At 36.7% G+C, this 12,724-nt stretch overlaps 1 protein-coding gene across 5 annotated transcripts in view; it reads right to left on the reverse strand.

Moving 5' to 3' along the window:
- PIK3CB (phosphatidylinositol-4,5-bisphosphate 3-kinase catalytic subunit beta) overlaps window positions 1-12,724 on the reverse strand; it is a 210,775-nt gene that overhangs the window by 43,698 nt on the left and 154,353 nt on the right. For all 5 annotated transcript variants that reach the window (XM_059162765.1, XM_059162768.1, XM_059162766.1 and 2 more), the window contains 3 exons: window positions 9,008-9,129; window positions 5,851-5,994; window positions 4,346-4,445 (listed from right to left, as the gene is read on the reverse strand). In XM_059162765.1, the coding sequence (XP_059018748.1) occupies window positions 4,346-4,445; window positions 5,851-5,994; window positions 9,008-9,129 (366 nt within the window). The remainder of the gene's footprint in view (window positions 1-4,345; window positions 4,446-5,850; window positions 5,995-9,007; window positions 9,130-12,724) is intronic.

Genomic DNA, 12,724 nt, shown 5'->3' on the forward strand with positions numbered 1-12,724 from the left:
TCTGGCAAACTATCATCAGTGGAGTCACAGAACACCTTACTCACCATTGTGGTATTCCATACACCATTGCTTCTGATCAAGAAACTCATTTCATAGCAAATGAAGCTTAACAATGGGCTCATGCTCATGGTATTCATTAGTCTTACTATGTTCTTAACTTGAAGTAGCTGGTTTGACAGAAGAGTAGAATGGCCTTTGGAAGACTAAGTTACAGTACCAGCTAGGTGGCAATACCTTATAGGAGTTGGGCAAAGTTCTCCAGAAAGCTGTATATGATCCAAGTCATCATCTGCTACATGACAGTTTCTCCCACAGCCAGAACTCAAGGGTCAAAAATCAATGTTTAAAAATGGAAGCAAAAATTTTGCTTCCTTTTCCTGCACCCTTATGCTTTATGGACATAGAGGTCTTAGTTACAGAAGGAAGAATGGTTCCAGTGGGAGACATGACAATGATTCCCCTGGACTAAAAGTTAAGACTCCAGCCCAGCCACTTTGAGCTCCTTATGTCTTCATATCAACAGGCAAAGGGCGGCACGGTGATGCTGGCTGGAGTGATTGATCCTGACTAACATAGAGAAACCGGCCTACTACTCCACAGACAAAAGGAAAAGTATGCCTAGAATACAGAATATTTCTTCTAAGCATGACCATATCCTATCATTTAGACCAATGGACAATTACAAGCTAATTCAGGTAGGACTACTAATGACCTGGACCCTTCAAGAATGAAGGTTTTGGGGGGAATCTGGATGGCTCAGTTGGTTATGTAGCTGACTCCCATGTGCTCTTGCTCAAATAAATAAAATCTTTAAAAAAAATAAAAGAAAAGAACGAAGGTTTGGGTTAACTCTGCAGGTAAAGAACCACAAGTGAAATGCTTACTAAAGGCAAGGGGAATACAGAAAGGGTTGGAAGAAGCTAGTAACAAATACCAGCTATGACCACATGACTAGTTACAGAAATGAGGATTAACTGTCATGAGTATCTCCTCGTTTTGGTATGCATGTTTTTGTGTATATATGTGTATAGACTATCTGTACACAGACACACAGTCCTTGTTTCTTTCCCACTGTTTTCCTTTATCTTTCTTTTTTTAAAGATGTTATTTGAAGACAGAAAAAGAGAGAGAGAGAGCACGAGCAGGGGGAAAGGACAGAAAGAAGGGGAGAAGCAAACCCTGCTGAGCTCAACAGAGGCCTTGATCCCAGACCCTGGGATCATGACCTGAGCCAAAGGCAGTTAATAAACTGAGCCACGCAGGTGCCCCTTCCTTTATCATGTAACATAAGATGTACTGATTTTGTATCGTAGTATTTAAGCATTAATTTTATAACATATGATTTAATTTTCAGAGAAACAAGAGTAGGCAACACTCAAAGATATTACTTCTTGTGCTGGGAAAGAGGTTAGTGCATTTTTGGTTGTACTCAGGATAATTTTATCATGTTAAGGGCATTTTGAACTTGCTACAGTCTTTACCTGGAGATTAAATATGGTTTTCAGAGCTGTGTATACATGCCAAGTTGATCTATGATGGTTAATTTTAAGTGTTAACTTGATTGGGCCATGAGGTGCCCAGGAATTTGGTCCATCATCATTCTAGGTGTGTCTGTGAGGGTGTTTTGGGATGAAATTAGCATTTGAATGGGTAGGCCCAGTAAAGCAGGTGGCCCTTCCTAATATGGGTAGGTCTTGTCAGAATCTGTGAAGTTCTGAATAGAATAAAAAAGCAGACTTTCCAGCAAATAAGAAGGAACCCTGTCTATCTGACTGCCTTGAGTTGGGACACAGGTCATTTCCTGCCCAGAATTAAAACTCCTTAGGTGTTAAGCTTGTCTGCTTTCAGACTAGAACTTCAACATTAGCTTTCCAGCTCCCATAACTGAAGATTTCAGGACTTCTCAGCTTCCATAATCACATGAGCCAATTCTTTATAATAAATCACAATCTCCGTCTTCCTTGGCTTCATTCTCTCTATACAGCTAACCCTTAAATAAAGGGTTAGAGGTACTGACTCCACCTCCAGCCCCATGAAGTTGAAAATATGCATGTAATTTGTGACTCCTCAAAAACTTAACTGCTGGGGCGCCTGGGTGGCTCAGTGGGTTAAGCTTCTGCCTTCGGCTCGGGTCATGATCTCAGGGTCCTGGGATCGGGCCCTGCATCGGGCTCTCTGCTCAGCAGGAAGCCTGCTTCCTCCTCTCTCTCTCTGCCTGTCTCTCTGTCTACTTGTGATCTCTCTCTGTCAAATAAACAAATAAAATCTTTAAAAAAAAAAAAAACTTAACTACTAATAGCCTACTGTTGATGGAAAGCCTTACCAATGACATAAACCGTCGATTAACATAATTTGTCCGTTATGTGTATTATATACTATATTCCTACAATAAAGTAAGCTAGAGGGAAGAAAATCATAGGAAGAGAAAGTACATTTACAGTACTGTACTATACCCCCAAAAATAAGTGTATAAGTGGACAAATGTTATTCAAATTCATATTGTTCAAGTGTCAACCATACACATACACAAACACACATACCCCTCTTTGGTTGTTTCTTTGTAAAATACTAACATACTCTTCACTGAACTAACACCAACTACAACATCAAAAGCTACAAGCATCTCCTCCACTGTGAACTCTTCCCTAATGTCCTAAGTTTGTTTACATGTCTGTCTTTTGTCCTTCCATAATATTCCCATTATAATAATACTATCCTAACAATCACTGACTTGTATATCTTCTCTGGTATGTAAACTCCTTGATAACAACAACACAACTATATTCACTTCACATTACCAGAACCTAACACAAATCCTGCATATAGAAAGTTCTGAGTAAATATATATTAAACCATTAATAAAACCTTCTTTCGTTTATTTAGAGGATACTCAATTTAAGAAAGATTATTGCTACCTGTCAATGAAGGCTATTTTATTTTGATGGCAGAAATGCTCTCATCACAACCTTCAAGGGACCAATGACCTACCAACAAACCAAGCCTGAGCCACAGTTATGCTTCTCACTTGCAAGCAAGCTATTAAAAAAACCTTTACTATTTGCAAACACTTAGCTGTATGAATCAGGATTATCTCCAAAACAAAAGAAATAAATAGATACCAAGACTACAACTGTCAATAATAGTCCCAGATTTTGAAATTCTATATTTAGTAAAATAGTTTCATGGTTCTGTTTAATGGCTTTCATTTTATTTTAGCCTTAAAACATATTTATACTGATAAAATAACATTGCTATTTTATATATTGAATCTATGTTTAAGTTTTGATTTATAAAATAGAGTTATGGTGCTAAAAGTGTGAAAACTCCCAGTAGGATTAAAAAAGATGTTAACTGGGGGCGCCTGGGTGGCTCAGTGGGTTAAGCCGCTGCCTTCGGCTCAGGTCATGATCTCAGGGTCCTGGGATCGAGACCCGCATCGGGCTCTCTGCTCAGCAGGGAGCCTGCTTCCCCCTCTCTCTTTGTCTGCCTGCCTCTCCGCCTACTTGTGATCTCTCTGTCTGTCAAGTAAATAAATAAAATTAAAAAAAAAAAAAAAAAGATGTTAATTTTATAGCTGGACAGACTTAACTTTAAAATTCATTCCTGTCACTTAATAGTGGGTTTTCAGGCAAGATACTTAATCTCTTGGAGACTCAGTCTCCCCCTTGTCAAATCCAGACACTATTGGCAACTACTATGGCATATTATTAGGAGAGTACTCAAGAAATATACTTCAAACACTTAGTATGGTTCCTAGCATATAAGCATTTAGTACCTGACCTATCAATATCACTAATATCTTATCACCTGTCATGATTAGAAAATGAAGGCCTGGAAAGAAGATAAGGGTCTGCGCACACACACACACACACACACACACACATAATTTGAAAAAGCAGCTTGAGGAATCTGAATTCTAGATCCTATAACAACTATGGACTTAGTTGTCAAAATATCTCAAACTAAAACATATGGCAGAATATCTGAAACATAAATACTAACTGCAAAGGGTAACTCAGGGATATGAAAATACAGGGCCTATTTCATGACCTTTGTCATCATCACCATCAAACACACTGTTAAGCATGTCTAAATAGGCATTTCCTATTAAAATGTATGGCATGTTTTAATATACATACAACGAGGAATCCGTAATTGGGGGGACACTCAAATAATGTTCTGCTCAGTTTGTTGACACTTCATTTATTGACTTATAATTTAAAAATGTATTAGCTAGGTTTAGTTACTAAAACCTCTATGACGTAATGTGAGAAACAGCATATGATACAATTTATCAAAAGCCATATGGCAAACTGAACAGAAGATTAAAAAAAAAATCAGATACCTGCTTGGAAAGCACTTTCATGTGCCCAACACTTCCCCGGCAGTATGCTTCAAGAATAACACCAAATTGTACTGAGACAGCAGGAATATGCACTTCTGACCTACAAATAAATTAATACTATTAAGACAGGCTGCTTATAAAACACTTCAGATCACCAAATAAAAATACTGACTTCATATTCTATTATGAAATAAACTTCTGATGCCAATCAAAAAAAGAACACATTATCTTATTCACAATTATTAGTGGGATGGTCAACTTTCCAAGTCTTTAAACACCACAGTTCAAAACCATGTGATTTTGTAGTTAATTTTTTATTAAAAAAAATTCAAAATACTCACATCTCACCTTGCTTATCACTTTTTATAGTTGAAATGGTAATACTGCCAATTAAATGACAATAAAAAAGTGAAGATTCATATCACACAACTGACTAGTCACTCAATTAGCTTCTATACAATTTTCTCTCACTTAAAGAATGCTGTACATGTTTGAAAAAGGAAGGAACACCATGTTTTGTTATTCCTTGGAGGACTTAAAATTAGGAAGACTGAACTGCAGGAGAAGATAATAAGATTAAAATAAGAAAGGAGGGGCGCCCGGGTGGCAAAGTGGGTTAAGCCGCTGCCTTCGGCTCAGGTCATGATCTCAGGGTCCTGGGATCGAGCTCCACATTGGGCTCTCTGCTCAGCAGAGAGGCTGCTTCCCTTCCCCTCTCTCTGCCTACTTGTGATCTGTGTCAAATGAATAAATAAAAATATTAAAAAAAAAAAAAGAAAGGAAAATCTCTACGAATAATAAGGAAGTCAAGATTCAGAAATATAACCCCCCAAATTAACATCAAAATGATATAGAGCTTATTTTCCTTAAGAACTTTGGCAAAAATGGAGTTAAGTCATATTTTTCTGATAATCATTAGTTTTAATATTCTGACGTGCAGATGAAAATGACTGAAAAATGTCAGAAATGAGGAGCCAACAGTTTTCCCAGGAGAGAAGAATTTTAGTTATCCTTCTTGATTTTACTCCTATGTAAACTTGGTAAAATAAGACTCATGTATTTCTGAAAATGGCCTAATAAAGAAGCCAAAAATAACATTGCTGTTCCTACAGAAAAACTTTAAAACCTCTACCTATTAGTAGCAATGATAATATTACTACCTACCCAAAGCGTTTTGGAAAGAATTGTAAGTCAGGTTTTAGCCCAAATACATTGTAAGTACATAATAAGTACATTTGACAAGAAAATAGCAACACATTAATTATTTGTTTGTTAAAAATCAAGGAGGCTTGGTGGGATACTGAATCTGAATTAGTTTGCCAAATCCTGAAAATTAAGAGTTGGGTATCAAGAAATAGGAGAAGACACCAAGACAAGTGCTAATGTTACAGATGGCTCAGAAACAACAAAAGCAGCTGATGAGTACACTAAATGTCCTGTATTATGCTGATTTATATTTACAAAAGCACAAGGGGGACTCAAATTGAAAAATACAGAACACTTACCTAAGGTGCCAAAAGAGAAACTGCCCTATTCTCCGATTAGCCAGTGCTCTTTCTAATAGGAATCTAGAGAGGGCACAATCAAGAAAAGGCTCATATTTTAAAACTTGCACCAGTTGTAAAAGATATTGAGAGAGCTCTTCATCACTAAAAGAAACAAAGAAGAGAATAAGTCACTCAACAACTAGTGGCAGAAAAAGACCCTTCTGATCAAACTATCAAATACTAACTTGCTGAAACACAATGGTTCGTGGGGGTAAGGCCTGTTGCATGCTTACATTCACTATTCCACTGTTAAAATAACACAAGAAAAGCTCAGGATTTCCTGTGGGCAGGAGGGGAAGTGAAAAGGAAAGGAGCAAAGAACAAGTATGTGGGGCATCTTAATTATCTAGGTTGATATGATTAATGACTGTACTTACAATCAGCCCAGAAATTAAAAAAAAAAAAAAATCAGGTACTTAAATACTGATTTCTGATCATGCTGGAATAATGATATACTCAGTCAACCAGTTTTTTAAAATAAAAATTCCATCAGTAATCTAGCAAGTTATTTTTCTTTCCTATCATTAGGATTAAGTAATTCCTTTTCACAGATAGTGAATGTTAAAATATTAACTTAATAGTTTAAAGGATAAGGAAATGAGTATATGTACAAGTGGGAACTGATTCACTGAATTAATACAACATAATGTTGTAATTAAATGAGCTGAATTAATATTAGTAGTTTAGTTTGTGTCATATATAAACACACTCTCATCAGAGGCAATTCGAGTGGTCAGGTAAGATATGAATCCCAAGTCCTCTACTTGCTAACTGTAGTCTTGGGCAATAAATGGTTAAGAAAGTAATCTAATGCAGCTCTGGGACTGAAACCCAGGGCACTATTTTTAAAAACAAACAAATAAACAAAAAAACCTCATAAGCAGAAAATTTATCAAAGGAAAATTCATCAGAATTACCAAATGGAACACGGAGATCACCGCAATCTCCTCCTGGAGATCAACACATTTAAGAAAAACACTTGGCCGGGCACCTGGGTGGCTCAGTGGGTTAAGCCGCTGCCTTCGGCTCAGGTCATGATCTCAGGGTCCTGGGATTGAGTATCGCATCAGGCTCTCTGCTCAGCAGGGAGCCTGCTTCCCTCTCTCTCTCTGCCTGCCTTTCTGTCTACTTGTGATCTCTCTCTGTCAAATAAATAAATAAAATCTTAAAAACAAACAAACAAACAACCACTTGGCTCAGCCCAAAGCAGGCCAAGTAGCCGCTTCCCCTCAGGTCTCCAAACATAGGGAAACTAAGAAGCAACTGGGAGCCTCATTTTTTAAAACTACTCAACAATCTTAAGTTTACTGTAAAATCTTTGCCCTTTATAAAACCTGCAAGTGATGTAAAAGACAGAAAGGAAGTACTGAAACAGAAGGAGGCTCCTTTTTTCCTCATACTTTGAACTTTACTCCCCTAAAACAGCAACTATGGAAGAGTTTGTGTAATTTCTTTTGTAATGACTTTTAAAAAGAAGAAAAAGGATAACAGTATCCATAATTTTCTGAGAACTTATCTTTTTCAAATAAACATATAGTATAATCTTCATTTTTGAGACTGGCAATGAATAAACCTGAAAATGCCCGGTGTCTGAGACTGTTTCAGTAACGACATTTCTTCAAATAAAGCTCATAGATTTTCACACATATAATGGCCAAAGGGAACTGTATAAGCATGTTCACTGCAGCACTGTTTATAATACTGTTTATTTGGAGAAAACAAAAATGTTCCTCAATAAGGAAATGGAGTAAATAAGATATATCCCTACAACAGAATATTTCACAGTAGTCAAAGAAACAAACTATTTTCTATATGCAATGGGAGAGAATGACCTCAAAAACCTACGGTGGGTTTTTAAAAAGCAAGATTTAAAATAAAATATATAGTAAGACATATTGGTGTAATAATGTTGGGGCGCCTGGGTGGCTCAGTGGGTTAAAACCTCTGCCGTCAGCTCAGGTCATGATCCCAAGGTCCTAGGATCAAGCACTGCATCGAGCTCTCTGCTCAGCAGGGAGCCTGCTTCCCCATCTCTCTTGGCCTACTTGTAATCTCTGTCAAATAAACAAACAAAATCTTTAAAAAAAAAAAATTTTTTTTTTAAATGCACAATGTTACTCTATATTTTTATAGTTATAAAAATGTAGTATAAACAAAAAAATGTGGTACAGAAGGATACATGACAAATTCATGATAATGGCTGTTTTGGGGAAGTAAAAGTAATTAGCACTAGGTAAAGTAACTACGAGGATTTCACTTTTAACTATAATGTTATTTGCTTAGAAGTATTTTTAAAAAATGACAAAATACTAACATTTCTTAATTCTGAGTGGTGGACAGCAAAGAGTTAACATAACAGCAGGCCTGAACTTTATCCTCTTAAAAAAAAAAAAAAAAAAAGCCTGTTAACACTCTGGTCCTTTTGGCTGGCATTTGGAAACATAGATTTCAGAAGGCTTCCCACCACCTAACAGGTAAGAGTGGCTTTGTGTGCATAAACTATTCTTACAAAGTGTATGGTTTATGCTAAATACTCATTTTTTGGGGAGTCTAGAATTTTGCTTTTGTGTTAGGCAAAGGGGGCTTCTGTGACTAGCCCCCAATAAAAATTCTGACTGCCACATCTCTAAGACGCTTCCCCAGTGGATAATTATTTCAGACATGTTGTCACAACTCATTGTTGGGGGAATTAAGTATATTCACTGTGATTCCACTAGTAAAGAATTCTTAGAAGCTCCTACATGGTTTCCTCTAGACTTTGCTCTATGAATCCTTTTCTTTTGCCAATTCTACACTGCCTCCTTTTGCTGTAATAAATCACAGCCAAAGTATGAATATATGTGGAATCTTGTGAATTGTAATGAACTGTAGAAACCAAGGGTGATCTTGGGTACCTCCTAACCCAGTGTTTTTTTGCTTTTTGTTTTATAACAGAATAAACATGAAAGAAGAGGGAGAGATGGAGATCAAAAGGGAGAGAGAAAAAACACTTTAAAATCTGAATAATTCCGAGCTCTTTCCTTTCTTATGACACATTCAAGCAGACATCACCTTCTCTATCTACCCCCCAAGTTATTATATATCCTCTCCCCCAAGAAAGCCACCTGGAGAATACCTCATCTGCCGCAGGCAGCCCACAGCATATTCTCTCACGTACTGATCTGGATAGTTGAAATCTAGAAGCTCTAACGCCTCCCGGGGGGGCAGTTTAGGCCAAATCTGAAGTAGTGCCTGAAGCTGTTGAAAAATTAAAACTGGTTCAGAAATTATAAGGGAGAAAAGTAATCTACTTCTCCTTGACACACAGGAGCAGAGATTGGTCAAAAGAAAGGAAAAGCATACTTGCAATTACTGAGGCCTCAAAACTCCACTCCTGTTAACGTGGATTAGTAAAGACTATCTTTGTTGAAATATTCTATAAATAAGCAATGAAGTACTTACCTGGGAATAGAATGATACACTGAATATAATCATTAACTATTAAATAACTTTTCAAAGGAAAAAAGAGAGAAAAAAGATCAAGAAATACTTAAAGGTAAAATTCAAAGTACAAATATAAGTACACACTCAAGCTAATGACAGGCAATTTACATATAAAAAGTTCATTAATAACTCAACATAAAATTATTTTGAGGGAGCTTATTTCCAGTTCTTAATACTTTTAAGAATATCTATCACTGGGGCACCTGGGTGGCTCAGTGGGTTAAAGCCTCTGCCTTCAGCTCAGGTCATGATCCCAGAGTCCTGGGATGGAGCCCCAAGTCTGGCTCTCTGCTCAGCAGGGAGCCTGCTTGTGATCTCTTGTCTGTCAAATAAATTAATAAATAAATAATCTTTAAAAAAAAAAAAAAAAGAAAGAAAGAAAAAGAAAACAGAATATCTATCACTTAACAGATTTTTTTTATTGACCATAACAAGTTTACACCCTTTAAATCACAGTAAGTGACTAAAAAGAAATAGTTTATTTTCTATAAACAAGGTAAAAACAGCCAGTCCCCTATTTACAGATGCCACTTAGAAATGATCTAGACAGAATAAAAAGGAATCCCTCCACAGGGATGAGTGGGGACTGCAGAGGAGGGTGGATTTGGGCAGAAATGTCTTCATCTTTGGAAACCCTACTTCCAGAGAGCCCAACCTAGAAAGAACTCTTATCTGTCTCCCATCAGAGCACTGTGAGACTCATCCTCCTCCTCAAGGTTAATTATATTTATAGCATGTACTCTTATTAGGGATGGTTAAATGAGAAGAGGAGTGATTATGGAAGAGAGAGAAAAAAAATTTTGATAACTATGATTTGTGGCCCTCCAAAGTTCAACTCTATCTGACAAAACCATATTCTATATTATCACATCATATCTATGTGATATTTGGTATCACATGAGTAGCATGTAAGTAGCACCTGGAATCCAAAGAAGACACACAAAATGTGTGCAAGAATAGGGTTACAAAAATATGGAAAAGAGATGGCAGTAACTGGAGGACTTCTCTCAACAGACTGCCAACCTCACAGTCATACTGCAAAAAGTGGCCTAAGAATATCTGCTGTCTAGCTACCTTGTCGTTTGTCATTTAAGTTTTTATGAGACTTGGGCTTTGAGAACTAAATAAAAATCATTCTTATTTTATTATTTTAATTCTACTAATTATTCAGGCTCTCTCATTAATTAGGTCAGGTGCCAAAATAGGTCAATAATACTTGAATGAATATCTAGAAGCTGTTTATTTTCTCATATCAAGCAAATTTTACCTCACTAAAGATACTTTTTAAAAATTGATTTTTCTATTAATTTCACATTTGCAGAAAAAATAACCTTTGAATAACTTTTAACAATTTGATTATATTGCTATTATTACTAACTACTAACACAGTTATGAATTTGATATTACAATTTACATAATTATATAAATAATTCAAATACAGTAAAATATTAGTTTAACTTTTTCTTAAATTTTTGTTTAATTATTCTTAAACTTGTGTAAATAAAAGGAATAAGCTTTATACTTGCTCTTTTTATGTATACAGCACATAAGCACATATATACATATTATACATAAAAAGACAAATACCCATGGATCAAAATATCATGGGGAAAAAAAAATATATATCATGGGGATGGGGCTATTAGGGGAAAAAATGTCTAAACAGGCTCCTAACAGAGGCGACTAGGTGGCCCAGTTGGTTAAGCATCTGCCTGTGGCTCAGGTCATGATTCCAGGGTTCTGTAAGCCAACCCCATATCATATATGGCTCCCTGCTCAATGGAGAGTCTGCTTCTCCCTCTCCTTGCTTCTCCCTACCCCTCCCCGCCACTCACACGTAAGCACTCTTTCTCTCTCAAATAAATAAACAAAATCTTTAAAGGGGGGGAAGTGCTCCTAACAAGTGTAAAAAATTTTGACAAATATGGGCTTAAAGGTAAGAAACACCTACCTCATACCACTTTTCATCACTGATGGGATTCCCTCCCCACTTTGCCCAAGGTCCTAAGGGAACAGAAATCCCCATTATGGATAGGGGAAATAGGGGGACCATATCCAAGGTCTGAAACAATAATTTAAAGGTTAAACTATGCTGTGAGTTAAAAACAGCTCTACTATTGGAAGGAAGTTGCCTTTGGTAAATTTATTTACAATTATTAAAGAATTAATTTATATAAATGTAAAACGAAATAAAATATCAAAACTTACTACTTCAGTTTGCGTAAAGCTAAGGAAGTGAATAGGGAAGAGAAATCTGATTCAATGATATAAATAATGAAAACAGTGCTAATTAACTACCTGCCTTCTGCAAAGCCTATTGAAACCACTTCTACATTATTATTTTCCTGTGGCTTAATGGAGGACTACTCTTTTTTTTTTCTCTTGGGGTGGGGGTGGTGGAGAAAGGCTTCTATAGAATTTTCACCCATGGCTTATCCCCTAGGATCAGAATACAAACTTTACACCAGACTTCTGGCTCTCCACTTCTTAAAGTAGTCAATTTACTATAAATACAGTTTATTCATTCTTTTGTATCCATACACTTTTTATTCCAACAACTTTTTTTTCTCTAGACTACTAAAAATAGGGATTAGGATTGGCTAATCCTAAATTGAAGATGTTAGTTTTATCTCAAAACAACGCTTTAGGTTACCTCTTGGAAATGAGATAAGTGTGCCAAATTCCAAAATGTAAAAATTTATATCCCCATGCTCATATAAATAAATAGTAGTGGTACCTGGGTGGCTCAAGAGGTTAAGCACTGGCTCTTGATTTTAACCCAGGTCATGATTGCAGGGTCCTGGGATCCAGCCCAGCATCGGGATTTTTTGCCCTTAGTATTCTCTCTCCCCTCTTCCTTGTCCCTCCCCTACTTGCATGCTCTCTCTCTCTTCAAAATAAATAAATCAATATTTTTTTTTTAAAAAAGGAAAGAAATATTAAGCAAAAACTAGCTCTTTTTTTTTTTTTTTAAGATTTGAGAAAGAACACACAGGCATGCTAGTGGGGGGAGGAGCAGAGGGAGAGGTTCCTCAAGCCCACTCCTTACTTAGCATGGAGGCTGAAGCCCTGGTGGATTTCACAGCCCATGAGATCATGACCTGAGCCAGAACCAAGAGTCAGTGGTGAACAAAATGAACCACGCAGACGCCCTTCGTTCTGTTTTCTGACAGATGAAACAAGAAACCTCTCTCTCAGTATCTTTTAAGAGTACAGCAAGAAATTTCTTCTAATTCTTTTTTTTTTTTCCTTAAGATTTTTTATTTATTTATTTTACAGAGAGAGAGAGAGAGAGAGAGCACAAGTAGGCAGAGAGGCAGGCGGGGGGGCGAGGTGGGGGCAGGCTCCC

This window comes from Mustela lutreola, chromosome 2 (genome assembly GCF_030435805.1).
Source record: "Mustela lutreola isolate mMusLut2 chromosome 2, mMusLut2.pri, whole genome shotgun sequence".
Classification (NCBI taxonomy): domain Eukaryota; kingdom Metazoa; phylum Chordata; class Mammalia; order Carnivora; family Mustelidae; genus Mustela; species Mustela lutreola.